Here is a 25,573-nt window from a genome sequence, read left to right on the forward strand (position 1 = left end):
CGCGTGCGAGGTTCCGCCCATTCCCATGCATGCCTTCAAGTACCCTTGCCCCTGACGCGCCGAATGGCGCGGGAATAGAGTGCTGACGTTCAACTAGCAGTGACAGGTTGCTAGCGCTTACAGTCGTGACGGTGTAGCATTGCCCGCCGCGGAAACCCCAGATGTCGCGCCCAAGCTTTACATTTTCACAAATCGCACTCGAACATCGTCGTCAACTCTCTCTCTTCAATGACAGCTCAAGCTTCATATCGCGTTAGGATAAGGAAATGTTGCGTGAGCGGCAACGACGCCTTAAGTGTTTTCCAAACAGGAAAGAGCGCGCTTTCCGTCTATTTTCGTCCCCAAAGTTCTGGATTTCCGGGACTTTGGATACAGCTGTTGCCGGCGGGAAGGCTAAGCTGCGTTCGCGGCTAGTACCAGATAAGCCTCCTTTTTGAGAACCGCGTCTCTACTTCGTCTTCGGCGTGCCGCGATTTTGCAATGCGCCCAGAACTTTTTCATTCGAATGGCGCGAGTCAGTCTTGGAGTACGCACGTAGACCGAATCGCAGCACATTCGAATGAGACTGCATGTTTGAGATGCAGTATTCGTCAACCCTGACTGTTCAAATCGCGTCTTCTAAATATTCGCACCACAGAATTGCGCCTTCAGCACACCTCAGGACCATCAAAAATAGCACGCCACTACGTCGATCAGCCGCCTCATCCAGCGAGTGTTGCTCTCTGCTTCCCTGGTCTGAAACCATCGCTGCCCCAGAGCAACGAGCAACTTGGTGCCCCGTTTAGGTTGTGCTTGGATCCGCGTTGCGACGGACGCGGGCCAGCCCGACGGGAATGACCCTGGTTTCCTTCGCGCTTCTTCGCAAGCGGGCTGGGGAATAATAATTCTTGAGAGACAGCTCGTGCCGCGGGAAAATTTCAACATGGCTGCTGCGTGCGTGGTTTGTCAGGTGTTGCCAATGGTCGGACGCTGAGGAGGCAAGGGAGATTTGGCTGTGGCAGAGGTGCTGATCCTCCGGTCGCTGTCGCTGCGAAGTTGGAGGTGTCGGTTGGTCATCTCTATGCACTATTTCATCTTCAAGGACGGCCTCTTAATTGCGGCAGCATTGCATGATGCTTCTCGATTAGGAGTCCGGAGACCGTCCGGATCGGCAGTGATGAAGCTCGGGCCTTCGGCGTCATGCTGTCGATCCGGCCCGCGTGGGGAGTGAGTTGCCTCATTCTTCAGGTGTTTCAAGAGCAAAGGCAAGAAAATTGCGCAACGAAACGAATGAAATGTTCTTCTGTGCTGGAGTCTTCAGGAGTCATGGAAACCACTTTGTCAACTGACAGAATTGTCCAGTGACGTTGTGGTACAGTATACGAAACAAACAGCTCGAATCCTGCGCTCCTCGTTCAGGGAGCGACGTGGTTTGCCTTTCTCCTTCTGTGGCCAGACCCTCAGGAACCCAAGGCCCATTGCTTCAGCGCGTCAAGCATCAGAAAATTGGGCCAACGACGAGAACACCATCATCATCAACCCCCTCACACCTCAATGGCATTTTGCCGTCGTGAACAGGTCTTCTGCGCCAATCATAATTTCCGGAAAGAACTCCTTACTGCCACGATCGGCTTATCGTGTGCTATGATTGATCCCATTGGTTGCACAAAAGCAAGGCGGCTCTTTTAAGCCGTAAGTCTTGAAAGGGATAAAAAAGGTCGACGGTCTTTCTGTCAATTTTTAAAAGTTCCCAAGACGAAAGGAAAGGCGAGTAGGCGCGTCAACACCCTCAGAGGCAAGTTGTAAAAGGATCTACAATAAATACAGGGCTGCTTACAACGGTAGAGCCGCACCGCTAGTCCTGCCATGCACACGGGCCGGCATCGGCAACGCTGCTCTTGCGTGCGATGTCATGGGTCCGGGCGGCAGATGCAACATAGCGTTGGGTGCAAGAAAGGGCATCCCAGCTCCCACGTTCGCGCCCAAAAACTTTAAAGGGCAACATACTGCCATGAAACGTCCGTGACCGCTTCACCTAACTCCATGTTTCCACGTTGTTTACAAGTTTGGAGGCCGATTGGACGCAGAGGCCGCTATCTCTTCATCGCAACCTACTTGGCACTATCCTTATACCTGTGGTCTTCGCTACTCGAGGACCCCATCCTTTCTAGCAGCAACAATGGCCCGAGTCCGATAGACAAGCTCATCGAGGAAGCTCAAACAACTTTCGCCCAGGTCCTCGAGGGTCGTTCGAACACAGTCCGGAGCGCCGCGGCGCGCTATCGCATCAGACGAGGACGACATCCACCGCCGGGATTCGACGCGTGGTACGAGTATGCGCAAACCCGCAATGCCATCATCGTGGAAGACTTTTTTGACCAAATATACCACGATTTGGAACCGTTCTGGGGACTACCTGCCAAGTACACTCGCGAGGCAGCGGCGGCGTTTCAGCCAACGGCCGTGTCAGTCCGCAACGGCATTGCAATTAAGAAAGATGGCGAGGATCGTGTTTGGATGAACTTGTGGTTCGACCTTGTTAACAGCATAGCGGAGACGCAGATGCTACCGGATGTTGATTTGCCTATGAACGTCAATGATGAGTCGCGATTATTTGCGCCATGGGAGGACATTAATAAGTACGTGGCCAAAGGAAACGCGACTAAAGACATGCCGGAATCCTCCAAAGTCGTCCGGAGCTTCAGCGGACTTGCCAACCTCAAGGACCCGGTGGCGCCGCCCGCGGAATGGATTGAAGACTTTCGACAGATGTGGCCGGCTTTTCGAGACGGCTGTCCCCCTGAAAGTCCCGCTCGTCGAAACCACACGGAATTGGATCTTTCCATACCGGCCGTGGAGTACCTGAATGGTCTCAGCAAGGACTTTCCGCCGTCATCCTACTATGGCTATATTTACAATTGGACCACCGCCACGGACCCGTGTACGCACGCCCATCTGCGCGGCCTCCATGGAAGCTTTGTCGAGCCGCAATCTACGTCAATCACCAAGACACTGATCCCTTTGATGGGCGGCTCCAAGCTTTCTAGAAACAACGAGATATTGATACCACCAGCAATGTACTGGAGCGACGACGAGCACTACTCGGGTGGCATCGAACATGGAGTTCCATGGGAGAAGAAGATATCCAAGGTTGTCTGGCGAGGCTCCGGAACGGGTGGACGCAACCGTGAGCACACTTGGCCGCATTTCCAGCGCCATCGGCTCATGTCGATGATGAATGGGACGACGGTGGCAATCGCCGAAAAGCAGCAGTACAAGCACCTGGAGGAAGAGCACAAGCAGCAAAAGCCGCTACCCTCGCACATCTACAACCCGGACCCAAACAGCACGACCTTTGTGCTTCCGCCGCCGCACCTCTACAACGTCGACGCGCACCGGCACCACCGGCTGGGCTCCTGGCTCTCCCACATCTCCGACCCGGGCTTCACCGACCTACTCTGCTTCCCGCACGAAGACGGGCCGCGCTGCTCGTACACGGCGCCGTACTACAACCCGGTGCCGGACCTGCCGATGCGGCTGCAGTACAACTACAAGCTGCTCCCCGACGTCGACGGCAACTCCTTCTCGGGCCGCTACCGCGGCTTCCTGCGCTCCAGCTCGCTGCCGCTCAAGGCCACCATCTACCGCGAGTGGCACGACTCGCGCCTCTTCCCGTGGATCCACTTCGTCCCGCTCGACAACACCTACGCCGACATGTACGGCCTGATCCAATACTTCTTGGGCACGGGGCGCACGGGCAGGGGCGCGCGCGACGACAAGGCCAGGAAGATTGCCCTCGACGGCATGCACTGGGCCGAAAAGGTGCTGCGCAAGGAGGACATGCAGATTTACGTGTACCGCTTGATCCTCGAGTTTGCGCGCGTGTGCGATGACAAGAGGGCGCTTTTGGGCTGGGTCGAAGATCTCAAGGCGGGCAAGGTGCAATAGTCGTGCGCCGCGTGTTTGAGCTATTGCTTTTTTGGTGGCATTCCTTGTGCTGGGTCGGTCATGGCTTGGATTAGTTTAGTATACCCTTATTCTAACGTTGGTTTCGGTCTCCTTTTTAGCGCTCGCACGTTGTTGGTTTTGCACTTGGATTTTTGGATGGGCTTGCAAAAGGACTCGCTCGCACAGCATTGGTATTAATTGAGCGCACCTGAATCTGTTTCAAAGGGTTTCAAGTTTCCAGAGGCAGCGACTGTCGGGTCGTCGCTGCTTCTCAGCAAGTCGGTTTGGTGCGCTTTCGGCAAAGGTGGAAGGAGCGACTAGACAGCAAACTTCCTCAGGGGAACTAATCTTGGAAGCTTCGTTTTTCTTCTGGTGTCTCCCACCCCCCTCCTCGGCTGGGTTCACTGTTGAGGCTTGCTGTCGTGGTCCGATACCTCCCCGTGATGTCGCGGAAAAGTACAACGACATGATGTTGAGCTCTCGTATTTTCTGTACAGGCGCACAAAGAGGGAAGCCAAAACCACAATGTCACCCCTGGCGCACACAAGGAGCAGCCAGCCCCAGTGCCACAATCATACCATTGCCACAACAGTAGTGCGAGAAATGATGCCCTCCAAATGCACTCAGGCACACCCCATCCATGGCTTCTGCATCACAGAGGCAGACAGCCATTAAATACCTCCGAAAATCGGTCCAAGCTCTCCACCACATGACCGCTCTAGGCATCGACCTGTGGCTGCGCTGCCTGGCGACATCATAGGCCGCGCAACCGACATGTGACGACGACATCATCGGCACATGTCGGTGCACTGCCCGCCCTGCTGGAGTATTTCTGCCGCCCTTCTGCTCTGCTGTGACTTGACCATCAAGCCACCTGGGAGCAGGAGGCAAGGGGAAAGTCGGGGTTTTTGGTGCGGGTACTGTGGGGGGCAATTTTCGCAGCGACTACGACTGGCTGCGTTGGGTCTTTGGAGCAAGCCTCGTACTGTGGCTGGCAGGCATACGGGGAGGTATCAGGACTACGAGTCGTCACTTTGTTGCGTGGTGCGTGTCTTCGTTGTGGAATGATGAGGCTTGACAACAGCTGCCGGCGAGCGCCAGGGAGCATTCGTGTTTCGCACGCGAGGACTTGGGCACAATGAAGCTCCGGACACCTGTGGTCATAGGGAGCATTCATGGAGTCGCAATTGAAGTTGGGAGTTTGCACAATGTCTGAGAGCGTGGACATGTGGAGCAGTCGAATACACGCAGTCCGCAAGTTGGAAAAGTCAGTGATGTGAGTTTGAGTCACATTCGTGGAGCACTCCAAGGGCTTTCTAGCAAAGCCTCGAGTCATTCGTATCGCTTTCAAAAGACTTTGATAGTCTGCTCAGAGCGTCATCATCATTGAAAATGATCTGCGTTACCATCGAGGTATGGAAAGGGGCAAATTCTGACCTCACACGAATACCAAAGTCCAAAATCCAGAGCAACCAAAGAGAGACCGGGCACGGTCTCGAACCGTCCTTGTTGCATTCCAAGTGAAATCGCCGTTGAATTGCTTCGTGCTAAAGCAGAAGACTTTGCGACTCAACCAATTTGAGGGTCGGGGTAGTCGCATTTATATCAATCGGAGTTCCATGGCCAGTGCAGAAAAGGGGTCACAAGCGCACTGAACTAGGTCACGCCTCACATTACGGCGGCAGATTTGGCTCGTCCGCCGCAATCGGAGAGTTCTGTTGAAGGGGAAGCCATATAAATTGAGGCCAACCCGAGCCAGTGATTCCAAATCCATCACAGTTCAACTCCAACTTAATTCGACTGAATATGCGACGTATTCAAAGAGGCGACTTCGTTCTCTGGTTTCCGACGCCCACAATCAAGGCACGGCAGATGTGGGACTCTGCGTTGAGTTCAGAGTCAGAAGTGAACAGTACATAGCTTTAGAGTTGATGATTGAGAGCAGTGGAGCTTCGAATTGCTCATCTTCATCACCTCAATTTCATGATCTTCACTGCATTACTGAATCGACACTAAGTCATCCCGGCAGCCTTCGTAATCCACAATTTAAAGCTGCACCACATGCCGACATCCCATTCCCTGCGGAGTGGGTAGACGCGTCATTTGTAGGAACGGCGACAAACAAGAGTCTGTCCACATCGTTGTCACAGCTCTTCAAACATTGAGCACTTATTGCGGTCTTGAAGTCAAGAGGGGCTTGTTGGTGTGTATATATAGGCAAAATCTAAGCCCTCGATAGAACTCAGGGCCGCAGTTTCCCGCGTGACTTGTGAATTGTGAGCTGCTTTGTGGCCTGTTGCTATCAAAACCCATGACAAACGTTTGCATGTGCTTCCGTTTTGATCCAATCGAACATCCGTCTCAGGAAAATGGCTACCTGGATCGACAGAGTCTTTCTCTATCGACGGATGGGGTGTAAAGTTATTCAGCACTCCCGTCATCTCCAAATGATGCATTCCTCCCCCATATGAAGATAATGCAGCTCCGCATGGGATTTCTCGCTGGGCCCCTGACATGCAAAGTTCAAGCTGTCAAGTCGATGCAAAAGCCCTCCGCAAGTAGGTTGAAGGTAGGTGAATTGCCGCGAGACCGACAGTCGAAGCTCTTCGTTGGACTCTTCAAACCAGAATTTTCTGAAATGAAGGCTGCTCAAGTCAAGGAAGTGGAAGAGAGGGGCAACCATTCATAGTCAAAGATTAGCGGACTTCAGAGGCTAGAAACACCGCAGGCGAGTCACCTGCTGTGCGCGATCCACTGTGTGAGAGAGTCGCGGGTCAACGCTCCTTCCTTTCCCAGCTGCAACCGTCCACAAGTCGAACCGCCACTTCCCGGAGTTCAACAACCAAACCCAACGACTAGCCATTATTCGATGCTGAAGAAAATCACCGGTTTCCCAAAAGCCTGTCAACAACAGCATGGGGCTTTTGGCCATCCCCAGCTCCTTCCCTCATTGATCCTGCATTCATAACACATTACTGTCGGTTCCTCTTTCACGTACGACCATAGCACGTAGAGAATTCGGAACCCCGTCCGCTCTTCCATAGACAAGCTACGTTGCGGGCGATTAGTAGTTGCGTGGGTGACCAGCAGCGAATCCCGCCTGTTGTACGTTTTGCGTTTTGTTTTGCTGTGTCAAATTTTTGGTGGGGAGTGCGGAACGAGCGGGTGGGTATGTGCGTGGGTGGGTCCGACGCTCGGGGAGGGTGATCGCGGTCTGTGTGTCGACGCGAGGAGGTGGGACCGTGAGAGGAGACGAGTGAGCGAGCGAGTTTCGTGTTGCTTGATTGAGTGGTGATGGTGTTTTGTTTTGCGTGCCGTGGAAGGGCAAAGGTTGTTCAGGGGGAGTCGACTGGACACTTTGGAAGTCTGGATTTGGGTATGAGCAGAAAGCTGCAAGAACACACAACCTCTCATCACTTCCAAATGATGGTCCCCTGCAGCACTTCCAAACAGCGCAATTTATTGGAGCTTCGGTTGATTCCGCAGCCAAGGGTCTGCAAAGCAATGCGGTGTCCGGCGACAAAGAGCGCCGCCCACACACAGTCGTTGTGGTCTTCGGCTTAGAGAAAGCAGACAAAAGAGTCAGATTTTTCGATGGGGTTTTGCAGACAGACCACCTCTGCGAGCATGGTCAGAAACAAGTAGACCAGCAGTTGATATTTATACAGAACGAGAACACTAGCCGGGAGTCTCGTGACAAGATCTTTCCTCACATGCCAGGCAGTCTAGCACATGGAGCCCGATGACATGACCTCCATGCTCAAGCGGCACAAAGTACTCCTGGAAACCGATTTCGTGAAGACGATGGCCTTCATGAACGCTCGTTGAAGGAACAGCTACGATGACGTCCATTGACTTGGTTGCTCGCAATCTCCTTTGAAAGGAAAACAAGTACTCTATGGAAATCTATGGAAAGAGATCACATAAAGCAGAGGTGAAATGGGAAAAGGGGGAGGTCAGATTTCATGTCTTGGCATCCAGGGTAAGTCATGTTGATCACAAGGGGGCGTTTTGGGGAATTCAGGGGGGATTCAATTTGGTGTTGACCGCGACTCAGGAAACAGCAAGGCGGGGAATGTCGAGGCGATCTGCCGACCAGGAGATTCGCCGGCTCGAACAAGCAGACGTCATGAGGCTCTTTGGATGTCGATGGTGACGTGATAGGCATGTACCGCGTTTGAAGAGGCGACTGACTGCGATAGAAACACATCAGGAGTCGACAGGAGACTAGGTATCTGAAGATGGCTTGGTTCAGTGATGGTTGGGCAGGGCTGGGGGGCAGAATTGGATAGACAAGATGCAGGGCAAGGTGTGAGCCGCCCAGTCATGTAGTCATTCATCGAGGGCAGCGTTTCAGAGTCGCCAGCAAAGAGCCAGAGCAAACCACATGTACGTGACAGGACAGAACGGACCAGTGAACGAGCACGCAACACGAGAGGGCATGCAGGCGCGTTGAAACATCACGAAAGCGGCGAGCAGGAAGTACAATACATTACGGTGTGCAGGAGGCGACGTGAAACGCGGGGGCGAAACTTCTCGAGTGAGCTGGCCATCGCAATCGTGTCTTGGAGAGCCAAAATGCCCATGGGACCCCTTTTTCGCCCTGCATTCCCATCCTGTCGCAAGCAAAACCACGCCGGTCGGTCAGCGGCAGACTCCACCAGGGAGGCGCAACTGGCTTCCCGTGAAGGCCGTTAGCGTGGAGAGGGTGGATGCCTGACTTTTCCCTGCAGAGTACGAGCCTAGCGACAGCGGCGCGGAGCGGGGCCAGGCGCGTTTTGCATTTCGGATCGAATTCGGTAGCGCCGGTCGGTGGAGGTGGGAGTCAAGTCATCGGGGATGATGTTGTTCGAGATAGAGTTCGGAGGGCGTCGGTGAGCTGGCAGGGAAGGCGAGTGCGGCTAAGGCTGGGCGGAGACGGAGCAAGTCGTCCACGTGCTAGGTAGGCCGACGGACTGGGTGCGGGGATGGAGGCAGAAATGGTAATTCTGGCGCTTGTGATAATGTCTTTTGACTAAGGTGATGTGGTGGATTGAGTAGCGACAGGAGTGCGCGTGTTTTGCGAAGATTTGCTGCTCATTGTCGTTGACCGGCCGCGCTTTGATGATGACATTTTCTTCAGGAACGGTGCCTCTCGTCCGTTGTGGCGTTTTCGTGCCGTGCGCCTCATGGAATATCGAGTGACGTGTGCGCCGAGAGAAGCGTCGCTAAACCCACTCCATCCATGTACACTTACCAAATTTCATGATGGAGTCATATCAGTGAATCCTGGTCAATGGCGCGCGGCACGCAGAGACGTGGCAGTTTCAAGGCATAGAGCTCTCGACGACATGCAAATTTGAAGAGCGAGGGTATCAATTATTAGGTTGTTCGCATTAGCTGCCCCTGCCTAGCATTGATAACCAGTATCCAAACTTTAGCAGACTAAACATGGTAAGCCCATTGAGTCATTCTCTAGCAAGAATTGCTGGGTGAAAAAAGGATTGGAGAAGGACCAAAACAAATGCAAAACAAGGACCAAAGAAAAGGGTTGCGAGCAGAAAACTGCGCTTGGTATCATGTGATGAGGAAACCAGACAGACGTGGTGTCAACCTCAAATCGATGGAATCATTATCGAAGTTTTTACACGTTGGTTGAGGTAGTCTCAGCGGGAGCGGCCTGCTGCGTGCCATTGGTCACGCCATTGGAGCCACCGTTGGTCCTCTTCTCTCCCGAGGTGGACGGCTGCACGGCAGGGTCCTCGTCGTAGTCGCGAATGCGGAGGCCAAGTCTCTCGGCGTCGATGTTGCGGTGGCCGAAGATGAGAACAGCGCCAAAGCCAACCTTGGCGAAGATGTCAAGGATACCGTAAAAGACGGCTTCCGAGTCAGGGGCGATGATGTTGCCGCCTTCGCAGACACCCCATGCAATCGGGTAGCAGATCCACAGGACGATGGTCAGGACGCCGGTCATCAGATAGACGCGGCTCACGTCAGGACCAATGTGCGAGGCGTGAAGGCGGGACTCCCAGGCGAGTTGGTAAATGATGTACACGAGAGCGGCACATCCTTAGTCGCGTCAGCAAATGAATCCATACCAATTGAGTTTGATGGCTTACCAAAGGTAAAGTAGCCCCACTTGTAGGAGCTCTTGACGAGAGCGCCAACCAAGCCGCAAACAATCATGACCCAATCCATGAAGATGGTCCAGAGGATGGTGGGCCAGGGCATGCCAGCAGTGAGCATGAGGTCCATGAGCAAGAGCGGCGTCGTGATGAACCAGTCAATGTAGCGGACATAGAAGATTTCGCGGTTGATGCCAGACACCTTGGAGTCTGAACGGCGGAATTGAACATCAATTGGAGTCCAGCCAAGGTTAGAGCCCATGGAGAAGTAGGCGATGGCGGCGGTAAAGCAGATGCCAGCGGTGATGTAGTGAAACAGGCGCTGGGGGCGAGGCTTGGTGTGAGACAAGGCAGAGAAGACAAGCGCAGCAGTTGTCATGACTGCGCAGACAGCCCAGTACCAGTCCGAACCGCGGACGGTAATGTTGATGTCCGAAGTCTTGCCATTGACCACGGGAGCTGGAAAGGGTCAGCAATGTCAAGTGGTGAAATGGCGGAGAACTGACGGTTGACGTTCAGGGCGTCGTTTCTACGGTGGAGCTGATTCATGATGGGCAGCCGTGAGAGAATGGGAGGAGGCCGAGCAACGGGTAGCACACAGAAGGAAGAGTGTGGGACGACGAGTTCCTGGTGGGTAGAAGGGCCGCAGGTACGGTATATGAGTGCGTGGGGAGAATGGGCGGGCTCGACAGGTTAGCAGGTGACGTCTATGGCCGCTTTAAGATAGCTGTGACGCTGGCCTCACTGGGCAGGTGTGTCATAGCGCATTGGACAATGGATCACGATTAACTGGTGCATGGTTAGGAGCCGTTGGAGGTGCTTAGACAGGCATGAGGTGGAGAAAAAGGCCATGTTTCCAGACAGGGAGACGTCGGCGGCGGCGGCATGGTGGCGCGCCGGGAAGGGTGTGCCGCCGGCAGCGCTGGAAGGACCAGGCTGGGTATGGTCAGAGAATATGGCTAGGGCAGAGATTTTCCAGTGGTCGCCAGCGGTAGCGGAGAGTTGGCGGTGGTCTGGTGTCTATGATGCAACGAGAAGGCTGGCAGGGGTAGCTTGAGCACGGGCCCCTTGGAGGACTGACCTAAGCTTTTGGACATGGACGCCACGAGTCAGGGCCCGGCGTTTCGTCAGTGTGCCCTCGCGCTGCAGACACACCCGGCGGCAACATAGCACAACATCTTCCTGTTCAAATGCACTGCTTGATTGACAAAAGGGGGGCTGTTGTTCTGCGCAAAGTCAACAACCACAACAACGACAACAATATGCATATATTCCGCCATCCCAAAATTCAGATCCTTCGCGCCTCCATCTGCGATCGCCAGGCTTGCCAGAATCCCTGCCGCACATCTCCTGGCCGGTCACTGCTCCTTGCTCATCCCGCCTGCGGCCCCAACCCGAACCCGTCGCCGGACACCTCTCTCCTCTCCCCGAGTCGCTCCCGATTTGCCGCTCCCCTCTCAATTGAGCGTGTCTCTCCACCCATGGCGAGATTGTCACGTCGTCCGATATCGTTGTAAATGTAAATGTTGTTCTTTTCAGTCACCACCCAACAAGCCCCGAATGTCCGCCGATCATCTCGCGTCCCGTGCTACAGGCAAAGTATCACCAAAGTATCAATCCAAACAAACAAAGTCCGTCAGCTGAGAGCATTTGATGCACCAGCCTGTATGGCGGTCAAGCTTAACCAAGAGCCATCTCAGATCACTAACCACCACCTCCGCTTTCCCCGCCTGGTTGCCGTGCGAAAAATGCAAGCATCCAGTCACCTGCCAACCCCCTCCCCCTCACGATCCTGTTGTTTATTTGTCGCCAATCCGCCTTGCACGTTCCACCCGCTGCCGCCGCCAGTCGAGATGGTTGTGGCCCGTCACTGGGCGCGCGGATCTTCGGCATGCGCGACAACTACAACCCAGGGAGCGACGACTCACTGCTCGTCGTCCCCTTTCTCGGCGACAACACCGCGAAACATGCCAGCTCAGGAATGCAATTCATGGCTTTTTTCTGCCGATCCTTGGCCGCGTCCACGAATTCTCCGTGGTCGTGTGCCTGGGGCAATAACAATGACATTGCTGTCCCGAGTCATGACTACATGACCCAAAGCGGAAACCAAATTGGTCAATGCTTCACCGCTGGCATCCCAGGTGACTTTCAACGTCTTTCGATGGAAATCAGGACAGCATCCCTGCATTCTGACCTGTCGGTTGTGCAGGTCGTCCTTCCTCGCCCCGCGCCGCTCTGTATGCTAGAACCTACGATGCAGCCAAGGTAGCAGGCCTACTGCACGCTATGCAGTGTATACAGTACGCTGCTGCATGCACTGCGGCAACAACGGTAGCTAACTACTCGCGTGCATTGCTGCCGCTGCTGCAACACAAGAGTCTTGTACTGCAACTTCAGTATAAGCACCTTGCATGGCTGCCGAGTCGAGTAATCCGTGGATATGGTCCATGATCCTCTACAGCCACACCTAAAAGCCACGCTGCATCTTCGCCAACCACCAATTGACAGCCTCGAAATCCGTCCCGCAACCTTTTTCCCCGCGCCTGCAGCATTGCGGACTTTTGATGGTAGACGCATCAAATTTCGCTTCTCTCGTCGACCGGCGGGCGGCTTCTCCCTCCGAAGCAACCCCTGCATGCATATCATGTATGTCCCTACCCTCTCTCCACACCTTTTTGTCGGAACGTCCGACCAACCACCACGCGCCTGCCTATCTCTGCTCGCCGTTTCCTACACACCTCTCGCCAATGTTCTTGTCTTCCCCTAGCTTTCGACAGGCAAAATCCTTTCCCAACCGCGCGCAATGAAAGCCTCATTCCTTCACTGCTGCCCTTTCTCCCAAGACATGTACCCCACAATCTCGTCTCGCGCGTGCATGTATACCCAAAGAGGCAGGAATAGAGATGCTACCAAGAAATGATTGTATGCGGCAAGGCAAAGACAAGAGGAAAAAAAGAAAAGTGAAGAAAGCGTCCAACGCACACTTTCAACTTTTGCGCTAGTGGCCTCCTTCTTCCCCACACCTATCTACCAACCCACACCACCACATGCACCCGCCGCCATCGTTTCATTGTTGCTGACCCGACGACCCCCACCCCTCTCTATTCTCTCGACACTTCCCTCCCCTCTTCTCCTGAAGCGAAGCGAAGCGAGGCGGCACGGCTGCGCTAGATCAATGGCTGCGCTACCACACCCTCTGGCCTGGCCCGTCCCGATCGAGCCACCACACTGTTGGCAGTTGAGCCAGCAGTGCCGCCTAGCGTGCATTGTGTATGCGGCGGCACTCGGTCGTGATGCGCTACGTTGCGTTGCGCTGGACAATCGTACAGACAGCTCGTACCGCTCGAGGGAAGCGGAGGGGGCTGGGGTTGGGACTCTGAATCTGAATCTGAAGCCCCCGTCTCCTTCAATAGAGTGCTGAGGAATGATCAGGTGGGTGGGTGGGTGGGTGGGTGAGAAGCTTTAGTCCACGACGTACAGAGCGAAAGTGACACGCGAGGGAATGGGATAGGATGGGACAAGGTAGATTGATAGTGTAAAATCGGACTTGTCTTTCTTACTTTCTTCTCTTTCCCCCTTTCACGCCTCTCGTCGTGACCCTTCCTATGTGCCCCCTTCTACTCTTCTCCCCTCTCACCCACCCACCCCTCCCCGTTCATGAACTGTTTCACGAGCATGCAGGGCTCCCGCACCTCCTTCCCACCCTCAACCCCCATCCTCCGGCTCCTTCTCCGTCCGTCGTGAGACAGGGGTAAAAGCAGGGGGAAGGAAGGAAGATTGACGGGGGCCGGAAAGGAGGTCCTCGCGCCAACCCTATGTTTCTGGTTTTGTTTAGGGAGGGCTCACGTGCAATCGAGCAATTGAGCTTCAACGGAAAATTGAGGAAGGTTTTTTGTGTGCTGAATACGCACTACACGAATGATTACGGCGCGATACTATGTGCTCCCCTTCGAACAAACCATGCCGACGACATGTACGTATCTCCAACTTACCAATCCGCACTCAACCGCAAGCCCCCTGCTCCCCCGCCGCCCACAACCAGAGCCGCCGCCAAAACACCTCCCAGAAGCAATAGCATCCAAACCCACCCCTCAACCATCATCCCGCCTCCCTCAATGCGATCAATGCCCTCCCCCTCTCCCTTCGCCTTCCCAAAAACCTCGTCCCCCTTTCCCTTCCACGGCACCTGCTCGCCTCTATCCGCCAACACGCCCTCCACGACCACCTTCGCGCCCGCCAACACAATCGGCACGCCCGTCCCCGGATGCGTGCTCGCGCCAACAAAATACAAGCCCCTGACGCCGTGCCCCGGTGCCACGGCCGCGGCGACGGCACCCGCAACGTCCGCGACGCGGCCGCCCGCCAAACCCACGCTTTCCAGCAGGCGCAGGACGCCCGTGGTCATGGCCGAGGGCACCTCATGCCGCGTCTTGGGCCGGAAGCACAGCACGTCGAAGAAGTCGTGCGCCAGGCCGAGGATCGCGCCGCGGTGCAGGTGGAACGTCGTTGCCCATGTGCGCGGCGTGTTGGTCGATTCGTGGACGATGTGCGGCGTGAGGTCGATGCCGGTGCGTGCGGCTATGGTCGAGAGGATGGTGCGTCGTGCCAGCGCCTGCATCGCGGGCCAGTCCTGCGTTGATGTGGCGGGCGTGCCTGAGGCATTAGGGGTTGAGGGGGTGGGCGTGGGAGCGGACTCGTCGAGGAGGTGGCCGACGGGAACAAGAACGACGACGGCGTCTTTGCCCTGTGGCGCAGCTGATGCGTCAATGCGCGAGGGCACGTTGACATAGAAGGACGGCGCCGAGGGGATTAGGTGGTGCTTGAAGATGCTGTCGAAGCTCTCGCGGTACTCGTCGGCGAGAAATATGTTGTGTGGTCTGAGTTCTGGCACTTTGCGGTCCAGGGCCCAGTAGAAGGAGATGGAGCTGCAAGAGTGCGGCCGAGAGGCTAGGGCTCGCGAGTATGACGTTTGGGGGAGGAGATTGTTGTAGGCATATACAAGGTCTGCGTTGACGACTACTACATCTGCGCTGAGCTTTTCCCCGGATTCCAGCTGGACTCCCGTTGCAGTGGCATTATCGGGGGAGAGGATGACTTGAGAAACGGGAGTCGAAAGACGGTAGTCCACGCCGAGACGGCGGCCTACGGTGACAAGAGCTTCAACTACCTGGAGACTGTTAGCCGGTCGTGCGACATTTTGACCTGGAGAAGGCGTGGTACTTTGTGAAAGCCCCCCTCCGGATACCATATGCCCTCAGCCAACTCGGTATACTGTAACAGACTGTATGTGCCCGGGGCATCAAACGGACTCATACCCATATACATGCTGGCAAACGTAAACACGCGCCTTAGCCGTTCGGTCCAGAAATATCGCGCCGCGCGGGCATAAATGCTCTCAAACGGATGCAGCTCGATCAAATGCTTCAAAAAGTCCCACCGCAGCATGCTCAACACAGACGTAAAGTTGCGTCTAAGCACATAAGCAACAGAGAGCTCATAGTGCGCGTGCGATTCTTGCAAGAACGAGAGGTACCGCGAGAAGCCGTCTTTGCCTTCCCACTTCTCAATCTCCGTCTTCATGCGCGCAAGGTCGGTTGACAGCTCGAATGACTGGCCGTCTCCGAACCAGAGGTTGTAATTGGGTTCGCATTTGAGCAAGCGCACGCCCTCAGCTTCGAGCGAGGTGCCCAAGTCGTGGAAGGTCTCGGCGAAAAAGTGTGGCAGAAGGAGGAGCGAAGGGCCTTGGTCGAAGCGCTGTTGAGGAGCTTGTTAGGCAATTGGTGATGGCCGGGTTGCGAAAATGTCTTACGAAGCCCTCATGCGAAATTGTGGAGAGACGACCGCCGGTGAAGTCGTTCTTTTCGAGAACAGTGACTTTGTAGCCAGCTTTGGCAAGCCGCGCCGATGCTGCTACGCCGCCGATGCCCGCGCCTGCAGGAGATCAGTTCTGAGCCATTGAGGGCGCAATTGGAGGAATGTGACGTACCAACGACAATGGCGGTCTTTTGGTTGCCTTTTTCCGCCATGACAAAGGACGAGGGACGGATACCGCAAGATGTGCAAACACCATGGCGGTTGGGAGTCGACGACATGGACGGGATGCATGACGTCTAGCAAGGATCCCTGCCGATGCGAGCCGAGAAGCACTGGCCACCAGACATTGATCTACGACAGGGATAATGGTCATGTCCCTCCCCGCCATCCGCGTACCCGACGGCGCAGCACTTCGCGAGGTGACTTCACAATTCCTTTTGGATGAAAAACAGCTGATCGTGGTTCGTCTGATCCGCACAATTCGTATGCAACAGCATGGGTATCTCCGAGACTAACTACAATCCCCACCGTACACATTACATTACTTCATAGTTACGAAGCAGTGACCGCACCAGTAGGTCCGTTGAGCGCCCTCCAGGCGACGCGAATTCGTCTTCTTTTCGGCACTGTTGCTCTGCCTGCTCGCACCTGATACCCTTCCTCCCTGATGACTCTGCCAATCTCCATGTAGCTCTCCACGGCCACCCTCATCGGCCCTCGCGCATCTTCCGGCAGTTCCTCAATGGCGCTCCTCGCCTCCTCGTAGATTTGGAATGCCCTGGCCAGTAACTTCAATCGGAGTACTTCGACCCTTGTTCCGGCCGGATTCTTAATCACTGCGGCGGGAGTGAGATCCTGCTCTGCGAGCCAGTCGAGAGGAATGTAAACGCGTCCAATGCGCGCATCAACAGCAATGTCGCGACTGATGTTGACATACTGTAGCGCAATCCCCATGCGCGCACCTGCCTTCAACAACCGCGCTTTTTCTTCGGCCGTCACCTGGCTCGGTAGGTGGTAGAAGACCAATTCCAAGATGGACTCGGCCACTGTCCCGGCCACACGTGCGCCATAAAGGTCCAAGTCTGAAACACTTTTGATCGGATATTGGGATGCGTCGCCGCGGGCCAACTCGAAGGCAATGTCCATCTCGAACCCGTCCAGCATATCGATAAGCGGTTTCTTGGAGAGGTAGGCTGTCGGCAGACAACGGAAAGCTGATTTGAATCGTGGAGGAAATTCCTCGTCAGCGTAAGTAGAGGCAGGTCCCTTTTCGCCTTTGGTCGCATAGGAAATATCCAAAAACTTGCGCATTTTCCCGATCCAATCTTTGGCCTGGCCAGCTGAAGAATCATCGACCAGGTCATCTGCGGCGCGGCAGTACGAGTAACTGCGGATAAGTTAGCAAGCGCATTTTTAGGAAAGATACAAAGCCACCCACAGCAATATCAGGTCCATGCGCAACCTGCCCTGAAATGATCCACTCGCGAGATAAAAGCTGCGGCTCTTTTGGCGTAGGCGGACCAATGCCTCGCGCAGCGCATCAAGGTATTCTCCATCGTAGTAGGAAGTGGGAAGCAGTAGGGCTTGAACCAGCAAAACCGGAGATGGCCATTTTGGAACTGTAGGAAATTTTTTTGGGCACGCGTTCAAGACGGCGCTCGCGTGGTCAAACGCAACCAAACCAAATACGATGAGACAATTGGTTACCAGGAAGAAAAAAGCTTCTCTGGATAAGGTTAGCGAAAGTGGAAGCTTGTCAAATGGTGACGCACTCTATTTCTAGGCCTGGCCAAAGGTGAAGGCCAGTTTTCGTGCCGCTTTCAATCACCCATGTCCCTCGCTGCAGGGCAAGAGTATCGACAATCCATAGGTAAAAGGTGGGGATTACGATTGGGAGACCGATGCTGTACTTTGGAAGACCGATGAGGAACTGGTATGCAAGACTCCTGCGCGCTGTTAGCTTTGTCTCTTACTCGCGGGGTCGTGGCTCTGGAACATACCATAAAAGCAGCAAGAAAGGAAATGCCCACAATACGATGAGACCAAGATATGTGCCATGGCCGCCGTTTTTGATCATGCGAATGCTAGTAACAATGCCAAGGGCCAATGTGGCTTGGCCTCCCCGCTTCCACAAAGCCCAACTAGACAGCCGCAGGTATCCGCCATTTTGTGACTTTTTTTCAGAGTGGAGATATGCTGGATGGAAAACTGGTTTGCTCAGGAGCAAGTACAAGAGTGAGGTGTTGTAGGTCTGTATGACGAAAAAGAAGACCTCTTCGGCAGGGATATCGAATAGCTTTGGGCCGATGATGACATTGGACGGGTAGGACCAGACGTTTGTGCGAATCAAGTAGGAGTCCCAAGGTATCGTGGAGAGAACGGCGATCTAGGACCGTTAGACAGGCGTGGCAATTGGCGCGCGGCGCATACTGACCGCAACAAGAAAGGCGATTTTGTACAGGTCCAGGCGCGTCAACAGAGGACGGTAGATGAGCGAGAGGACAATGGCTGGAGGGATGGTATACTTGAGATGTCTAGCTCACGTGTCAGAGAGGAGCTGGGGATGGGAGCGTGAAACAGCGTACACAAGGGCATAGTCGAAACCCATTGCGCAGCCAACGGAGGTGCGTAGTACTATGCCATTACCCGGCGAGGGAGCTGCAGGAACGTGCGCAGAGGAAGAGAGGGCGTTGGAGCGATAAGACGCAGCGAGCGCAGAGCAATTGGCGGCTGGGAAAAGGTGAATTGGATTGGGGAAAGTTTTGAGTTGGTTAGCTGCGGGACGACATGGTGTTGAGTAGGTAGAAGCAAGGTACCAGCAGCTGCCAGCCACCAGCACCTCAGCACCCAACGGCTCGTTCGGGGCTCGTTCGGCTCCAACGGGTGCCAGGCGCGTATGGTAATACTGCCCGGCTAAGTAATCAATCTTGGCGATCGCTGTCGACCTTTCTCCCTGCCGCTTTTACTCTCAAACACGGCTCACCAAATGTCCCCGCACACTTTGCCCGCCAACGTCATGTCATGCTGGACTAATCCTAGTTGCTCCTCGAAACTGCATCGCAATCGACGCCATGCACTTGCCGTTTGCCCATGTGCCAACTTGGTCGACACTACCGTCATCCCCGCCCCCGGCTTCCTTGTCCCTCCTGCTCGACATGTCCCCTCGCGACTGCCACCCACCGTCTTCATGTGTCGTTGACTCGCCCTCTTTTCGACACTTGAATTGCAATGCAGCTTCTCAAGAGACATGACGACAAGCACCCGTAAGTCAATTGGAACCACGAGTCCACAATTCAACTTACCAACTCTTTGCAGATATCTCTCTGGCAACTATGCGCCAGTCCTTCAGACTCGTCCCTTGACCTCGTGCAAATATACTGGAACTATTCCTCGAGAACTCGTCGGAGGCCAATACGTCCGCAATGGCGCCAACCCCGTCTCCAACGAGGACCTTGGTCGCGATGCTCACTGGTTCGACGGCGACGGCATGCTTTCCGGTGTGCTCTTCAAGAGAGGCAGCGGCAGCGACATTGAACCCGAATTCGTAGCGCAGTACATCCTCACCGACCTCTTTTTGGCAACCACAACCAATCCGTCATTACGACACCCGATTCTCCCAAGCATCGCCACGCTGGTCAATCCAGCGTCAGGCCTCATCAGGATTCTCTCGCGTATCATGAGGACCATCTTTCTCGTTATACTATCTTTCCTGCCCGGATCGCGTCAAGCAATAAAGAAAATCAGTGTTGCGAATACCGCCATTTACTACCACGATGGCCGCGCCTTGGCAACGTGTGAAAGCGGACCGCCAATGCGAATCGCACTTCCGAATCTGGAAACCGTTGGCTGGTTCAACGGCAACAGCGCCGACGGAGAATCCCAGGAAGAGCGGCAAGATGAGAAAAAGGAGGCTGGTTTCGGAGGGGACGGGCTGCTTAGTTTCATGAAAGAATGGACGACCGGCCACCCCAAAGTCGACCCTGTGACAAAAGAAATGCTGCTCTACCACTGTACATTCGCACCTCCATACGTTCACTACTCCATCATCCCGGCCTCCAAAAGTTCGGGAGCCAAGGCCCAGAGTTTGCCCAAACTTCTGAACCAGCCAGTGCGCGGAGTCTCTGGCGGGAAAATGATGCATGATTTTGGCGTTTCACAAAAGCATACGGTAATTCTAGATCTGCCCCTGACTTTGGATCCTTTGAACCTCCTCAAGAACCGACCAACCCTATCATATGACCCTTCTGCACCCTCCAGATTTGGTGTATTTCCACGGCGGAACCCGTCGCAAGTGCACTGGTTCGAAACATCAGCATGTTGCATATTCCACACCGCGAATGCATGGGATTCTGAGGAAAAGGACGGAAACGTTTCGGCTGTCAACCTCTTGGCATGCCGTTTGACTTCGGCAACTGTGGTCTATACCGCGGGCAACCTAGGAAACCCTAGTCTTGCAGACTATTCCATTGTACAGAAGAAACCAATGTCGTTCTTCGACAAGTACGACTTCGACGAAACAGACAAGCCCATCAGCCCGCGCATCTCCCGCGAATCTGCATTCGATGCCGCGCCGGACCTGGAGTCGAAGCCAGAAGACACTTTTCCCATGATTGAAACTGTTCACACCGTCTCTCCACTTGACGAGGAAGAACAATGCCGGCTCTACTACTATCGCTTTCCACTGACCCCCTCGAATAAACCCTCAATCTCACATCAATTCGCGCTCTCGGCGATCCCCCTCGAATTTCCCACCGTCAACCCCTCCTTCTCCATGGCGGCCGCGCGCTATGTCTACGGCTGCAGCACTAGCACTTCGTCATTCGGCGCCGCCCTCGGTAAAGCCGCCAAAATCGACGTCCTCGCCAAACTCGACGTGCACACGCTGCTGCGCCGCGCCGACGCCAACCCACCCACTCCCATCACCGGCTGCGTCGACATGCGCCCCATCGGCTCAATTCTGGCTGCGCAAGACGCCGGCACTGCCAAGCACGACGACCCCATCCAATGCTTCCGCATGCCGACGGGCTGGTTCGCGCAAGAAGCCCGCTTCGTCCCGCGAGCAGAGCCGCGCGCCGAAGACGACGGCTTCCTGCTCTTCTATGCGTTCGATGAGGCGCAGCTCGACGCCGACGGCGAGGCACCACCGTCCGCCGTCTCCGAGCTGTGGGTTCTGGATGCGACGCAAATGAAGGACGTGGTGGCGCGCGTGCGTCTGCCGCAGCGCATGCCGTACGGCTTGCACGGCGAGTGGTTCACCGAGGACATGATTGCGGCGCAGAGGGCTGTCGAGCGGGTGAGGCAGGTTGGCGAGAGGGAAGAGTTTGAGGGCGTGTGGGGCAGGGCCCGGAAGTGGGCGTATGGGGTGTTGGCTTAGGGGCCGTGAAGACTGCGCCCACTTGCCCCGTATGGCTTTCTCTTGTTCATAGGTTGTGACTTGGCAAAGGCAAAGGATTCATGGCATTTGAAGGCGTTGGCATTTTGGGATGGGAAAAGCACACATGGGAAGATGCATGGTAGCTTTCTACTCGTAATAATCGTCTCTTAAATCTGCTGTCCCCTTCTACAACCAAGGCAGTCAATCGCTGCGTATTTTGTATCGTCATTCAGCTTGCTTGCGGTGCCGGCAAGGAAGTCGGTGTTGATCAAGGGCACGCTGGGGTCTGGGGGAATGCTCCTGTACGCCTTCTTGCTGCATGCCTCGAGCGGGCCCAGTCCCTCTTTCCCCTAACACCATGAAGTCTTCTTGCGGACGCAACTGACATTTCCCCCTCTGATCTGCTTGGCAATTGGCCTTGGTTCCAGTCGCCAATTCTCAGCATTACCCAGCGATGGTGTCCAGCTTCATCATAAATTCTCTTTCATCGTCACGCTGCTGCAACGCTGGTTCAATCAAGCCGCTTGAGCGGCGCAAAGTCACTGCCTGAGGGTGTAGAAGAAGCAAAAGTGACAAACTGTCCAGGTTGCCAACCAGAGCCAGTGAGCTAGCCACACGGTCGTCGAAAGCTTGATTGGAACTGGGCGCTCTGGATGATGGCCGGCTTCTGCGGAGGAAAGACGTGCTTTTATACCTCTCGTGCCTTGCCGTCCTCGCCCCGGAGATGGCAGACGGTCATGCGATTCGTTGATGTGGTCGTTCGTGGTCAAGTGATTGGATAGGCAGCTGGTACTGTAATTGGTGGCGTGTGCCTGTGGTCTATGATTTGTAGCTTCAGCTTGCGAAACCCCCGAGGACAAAGGTATAAAAGACACTCGTTGGCGAGCTTTACCGATCCCTTGACACGGATGCGTCTTTGGCAGACCACAAGCCTTGCGCCGACGAGGAGTCTGCCACTCTTGCTGCTCTTCTCGACCCCCTGCCGTACGACTTGTTGTTTGGGGTCCATTCATGTGCGAACCTTGTACTTCGTTCTTTGCGGAAGTTGTACGGCCGGTAAGTCAATCGAGGGGTTAGGGGTCAAGGTTCGGGGGTTTCTTCATCTTTCGATCATCGTGGAGAGCATCATCACAAAGTGATGTCCGCCAGCATAAACGAGCCTTATCATCTTCTTAACCGTCACAAGTCGCCGCGTCGGTGAAGGGAAAGCAGCACAACGCGCAAGACGGCAGGAAAAGTAGCAACTTTTGCATGCAGGCACAGCCAGCGCGAGTCCATTCCACGTTGATGATCTGTGTCTTTAACGCTGGCTCAGGAGGTTGGTGAGGAAGACCAGTCTGCAGAGCGACGACGCGCTTTTATACCTCTTGGCTCCTTCGCCGCATGGCCTACAGGTACTCCGAAGCCGGACTCCCCGATCAAACGACTCACTTGGGCGAGTCACTTGATGAAGCGAAAGTCTGCCTCGTGACGAAGTCAGCGTCTTGTGTCTCGTGAACATTTCGAGCCCCGTACCGCTCAAACTTGGATCTCTCGCAGGTGTAAAAGCCCGCTCGTTTCCGAGCTGTACTTCTCGTCATCGAAGCGGCGGCTGGTTGATTCAACCATGAAAAATCCAAGGCTAAAGACAAGAAAACTGCACCGCTAGCGAGCGGATTCTCCCCTTCGACTTTATTTCTCTGGCTTGGCGCCTGACGAGAAGCTGTTTCCTAGAAAGCGCGAGATATGCGACGTTAGTTGATGATGAATCGCATCGTGAGTTTCACGTGATGCTAAGCGTGTCTTCACGTCAAGTTGAAAGCGGTTGCAGGAGGGTCTACGAAGAAAGGGCCTTGACTGCGCGCGCGAAGACGCCAACGGAGAAGCAGTGATAAGGTCGATTACGCCTGTTCAGGCAAAAAGTGTGGGATTCACGCGTGTGTCAATGCAAAAATTCTGCCACTCTGATACAAGCGATTCAAAGTAAGGATTGAGGCGTAGAAACATGTTCCTTTTATACCTGAGCTGACCAGCCGGCGCGGAAGGTGCGCAGCCACGTGGGCAACGGAGAGTCATTTGGAAGACACTCTATGCAACCTCCTGCAGAACGCCGATTGGAGGTATTTTGCTCCCGATTGGACGGCAATGGTGAGGTCACACGGGCAGTAAAGGGGGCTGACTGATCTTGCGAGCTTTTCCTTAGCCAAAGTCCCAGCAGACTTATGTGATTTGACTATGAGGTGAGTGTAAAAGCGTCTGCTCGCAAGCCAGTCAGTCTTTTGAGCTGCGCATTTATTTCAGAAATCAACTCTCTACTGGCAATGGCCGATTAAATACTCATGTGTCTTACTTTTGTTTACCCGGTCACGACCTCTTCGTGTCTTAGAATGGACCTCGTGCTCCAATCATTTCAATTAAAGTCTGTAGCCATCATTGCGGCAAGTACACAAGCACCATTGTCCGGTGCTGTCACACTCCAGTAATTTGGCTTCCAATAGCAAGATCGATTTGCTCTTGCAGGATTTCTGCATTGCGGCTTTACCGTTCATCTTGAGGGTGTATGGAGCAGGCTTGCGAGATCGCGGCTGGCTGCTGTTGATCGAGACGTCGAGAGAGTCGGAGGACCATGATAGGCAGCGACACTGCAAATTCGAGGTTGTGGCTGAGTCGATTGCAAGAGAAAGAAACTAGCAAATCGAAGGTTGAGATTATGATGTGCGTCGTCTGAGCTCCATGAGTTGAGATGCAAGCTTGGGGTACGGAGAGCGAAAGGAGGTGAAGTGGTGACGGGAAGGTGCGAGCATGATGTCGCTGACCTTGTTTTCGCGGTGACGCAGCACCAACACACTTGTGGCTTGAGTAGGTGAATGAGTGAGGCTTGACCGCACAACGGCAACGGTGGCTGGTTGGTGAACAGGCTGGCAACAGCGAGGCAGAGTGCAAGGTGACTGGATAGCCTTAGCCTGAAAACCTCCCCGAGCCACAAGGATATAATTTGAAAATGTCAGCCTACCTTCAACCTCCGATTATAGCACGGCCGCTGTGGCTGAGTGGGAAAAGAGGCCACCTTCAGGTGTGAAAGCATTCTGCGGGGGGACACTAGGATAGCAAGCGACGACTGAAGATACCCAGTTCGAAGCCGCTACCGAAGTCCTTTTGCCATTTTGCTAAGCGAGATTCTTTTTACCATTTTGCGGACGCTCCATCCCTTTTTCTTGCAGGCCCCGTCTCGTCTGCTTGCGCTCTTTTGGGCAGGTCTCATCTTTGGCCTTCACTCACCTTCCAGGCACCATCAACGGCAACCAAAAAACATCAATCTTTCTCATCCAAGGATCCTGTCGCTCAACCACGTTGTCGGTTATCGAAGCCTGCGGCTTGCCCTTATCTGCAGACATTTTGTCAATCCTACCGACAGCTGCTGAAGTCTCCGTGTCATGGCAGCGGTGTGGTCAGTCACCAACCACAAAGGAGAAGGTACGAGATGGCGCTAACGCCGCGGTCCCAAACCTACTCCCGCCGTCGCATGCCAGTTGGCGATTCTTCTTTCATCGCCGTCTTTCCAGCAGAAGATCGCGTGTTCGCACGCCCTCAAGCAGCAACCGAGCAACAACGCAATCGCCCCTGGTATCATGCGCCCTCCACCTCCGACCGCTCCTCACGCTCCCATAATGACTGACAAATGGAATGGCCGACTCCAAGAGTTCCTGATGTTTAGTATGGACGCATGGACGCATGGAGGCAGGGAATTGTCAAGCCTCCGATACCCTGAACATGGAGATTATCTCCACCGTTGAAGCATGGTTACTGCGAGAATTCAAGCGCGTGTACCTCCGCGTGCGACTTCTTCACCATAAGCCAGGACAGAGATGGGGTTTCAGCCAATCCTTGTCGGCAAGGATGAATGGACCGACCCGTAGAGTGATGCTTATTCCCACGTCAACCCCCTCCGACAAACCACGCTTACTTTGAAGATGATGAAATCATATCGGGAGAGGCACAATCAGTGCCAGGAAAAAAGCGCCGCAAATCTGTCCGCTTTTTAACTTGTCTCCATTCATGTGCGAGTAGTGCATAAGGCTCTCGGGCGGGTATTCGGTGGGGAAGGGTCCGTGATACTTCTCGTACTCGTCTTATTTTTGATCGGAAGGAACTTGAATCCCTTACCAATCTCCTACTTTACAAACAGAGATGCGGGCTTGAAGCGCTTGTCGGAGTACTTCTCATAGATAGCCGCATGGTGCTTCTGAGGGTGCTGGACTCTTTCGTCCTGTGTTCAAAATTCTTTTCTTTGCCCACTGCACTTCGGAACTTTGAGAATCAGGGCTTGATGGAACGCTAACGGAACATCGGCAGATGCTTGCAGGGGGAGGAAGGG

The 25,573-nt window shown here is 54.5% G+C and overlaps 7 protein-coding genes across 7 annotated transcripts; 2 read left to right on the plus strand and 5 right to left on the minus strand.

The window, feature by feature from the left end:
* Positions 1-1,891: 1,891 nt before the first annotated feature.
* BKA78DRAFT_338439 (uncharacterized protein) lies at positions 1,892-4,227 on the plus strand (the record flags this gene model as incomplete). The annotated part of the gene is made up of 2 exons (XM_066890266.1): positions 1,892-1,997; positions 2,177-4,227. The coding sequence occupies 2 exons, from the start codon at positions 1,892-1,894 to the stop codon at positions 3,925-3,927; spliced, it is 1,857 nt and encodes a 618-aa protein (XP_066740572.1). The 3' UTR covers positions 3,928-4,227.
* A 378-nt stretch (positions 4,228-4,605) lies between these two features.
* BKA78DRAFT_323715 (uncharacterized protein) lies at positions 4,606-5,475 on the minus strand. Its single transcript, XM_066889223.1, has one exon. It carries the CDS (start codon positions 5,261-5,263, stop codon positions 4,793-4,795), a length of 471 nt encoding a protein of 156 aa, XP_066740573.1. The 5' UTR covers positions 5,264-5,475; the 3' UTR covers positions 4,606-4,792.
* A 3,789-nt stretch (positions 5,476-9,264) lies between these two features.
* Positions 9,265-10,830, minus strand: BKA78DRAFT_287774 (uncharacterized protein). The gene is made up of 3 exons (XM_066885732.1): positions 10,538-10,830; positions 10,026-10,490; positions 9,265-9,975 (listed from the first exon to the last, which is right to left on the minus strand). The coding sequence occupies exons 1-3, from the start codon at positions 10,578-10,580 to the stop codon at positions 9,551-9,553; spliced, it is 933 nt and encodes a 310-aa protein (XP_066740574.1). The 5' UTR covers positions 10,581-10,830; the 3' UTR covers positions 9,265-9,550.
* Positions 10,831-14,019: 3,189 nt separating this feature from the next.
* On the minus strand, positions 14,020-16,086 carry BKA78DRAFT_287777 (uncharacterized protein; the record flags this gene model as incomplete). The annotated part of the gene is made up of 4 exons (XM_066885733.1): positions 16,018-16,086; positions 15,841-15,962; positions 15,252-15,785; positions 14,020-15,198 (listed from the first exon to the last, which is right to left on the minus strand). Exons 1-4 carry the CDS (start codon positions 16,055-16,057, stop codon positions 14,020-14,022), a joined length of 1,875 nt encoding a protein of 624 aa, XP_066740575.1. The 5' UTR covers positions 16,058-16,086.
* A 210-nt stretch (positions 16,087-16,296) lies between these two features.
* On the minus strand, positions 16,297-18,645 carry BKA78DRAFT_272441 (Squalene/phytoene synthase-domain-containing protein). The gene is made up of 6 exons (XM_066885532.1): positions 18,431-18,645; positions 18,280-18,379; positions 17,846-18,231; positions 17,618-17,791; positions 17,284-17,571; positions 16,297-17,232 (listed from the first exon to the last, which is right to left on the minus strand). The coding sequence occupies exons 1-6, from the start codon at positions 18,451-18,453 to the stop codon at positions 16,398-16,400; spliced, it is 1,806 nt and encodes a 601-aa protein (XP_066740576.1). The 5' UTR covers positions 18,454-18,645; the 3' UTR covers positions 16,297-16,397.
* A 183-nt stretch (positions 18,646-18,828) lies between these two features.
* On the plus strand, positions 18,829-21,242 carry BKA78DRAFT_32236 (putative carotenoid oxygenase). Its single transcript, XM_066889114.1, has 2 exons — positions 18,829-19,108; positions 19,161-21,242. The coding sequence occupies exons 1-2, from the start codon at positions 19,074-19,076 to the stop codon at positions 21,217-21,219; spliced, it is 2,094 nt and encodes a 697-aa protein (XP_066740577.1). The 5' UTR covers positions 18,829-19,073; the 3' UTR covers positions 21,220-21,242.
* A 361-nt stretch (positions 21,243-21,603) lies between these two features.
* Positions 21,604-22,376, minus strand: BKA78DRAFT_32238 (uncharacterized protein). Its single transcript, XM_066889117.1, has one exon. The coding sequence runs from the start codon at positions 22,230-22,232 to the stop codon at positions 21,759-21,761; it is 474 nt and encodes a 157-aa protein (XP_066740578.1). The 5' UTR covers positions 22,233-22,376; the 3' UTR covers positions 21,604-21,758.
* Positions 22,377-25,573: the final 3,197 nt, after the last annotated feature.

The sequence above is a fragment of the Phyllosticta capitalensis genome (assembly GCF_038381095.1).
Source record: "Phyllosticta capitalensis strain CBS 128856 chromosome Unknown BKA78scaffold_10, whole genome shotgun sequence".
Taxonomy (NCBI): domain Eukaryota; kingdom Fungi; phylum Ascomycota; class Dothideomycetes; order Botryosphaeriales; family Phyllostictaceae; genus Phyllosticta; species Phyllosticta capitalensis.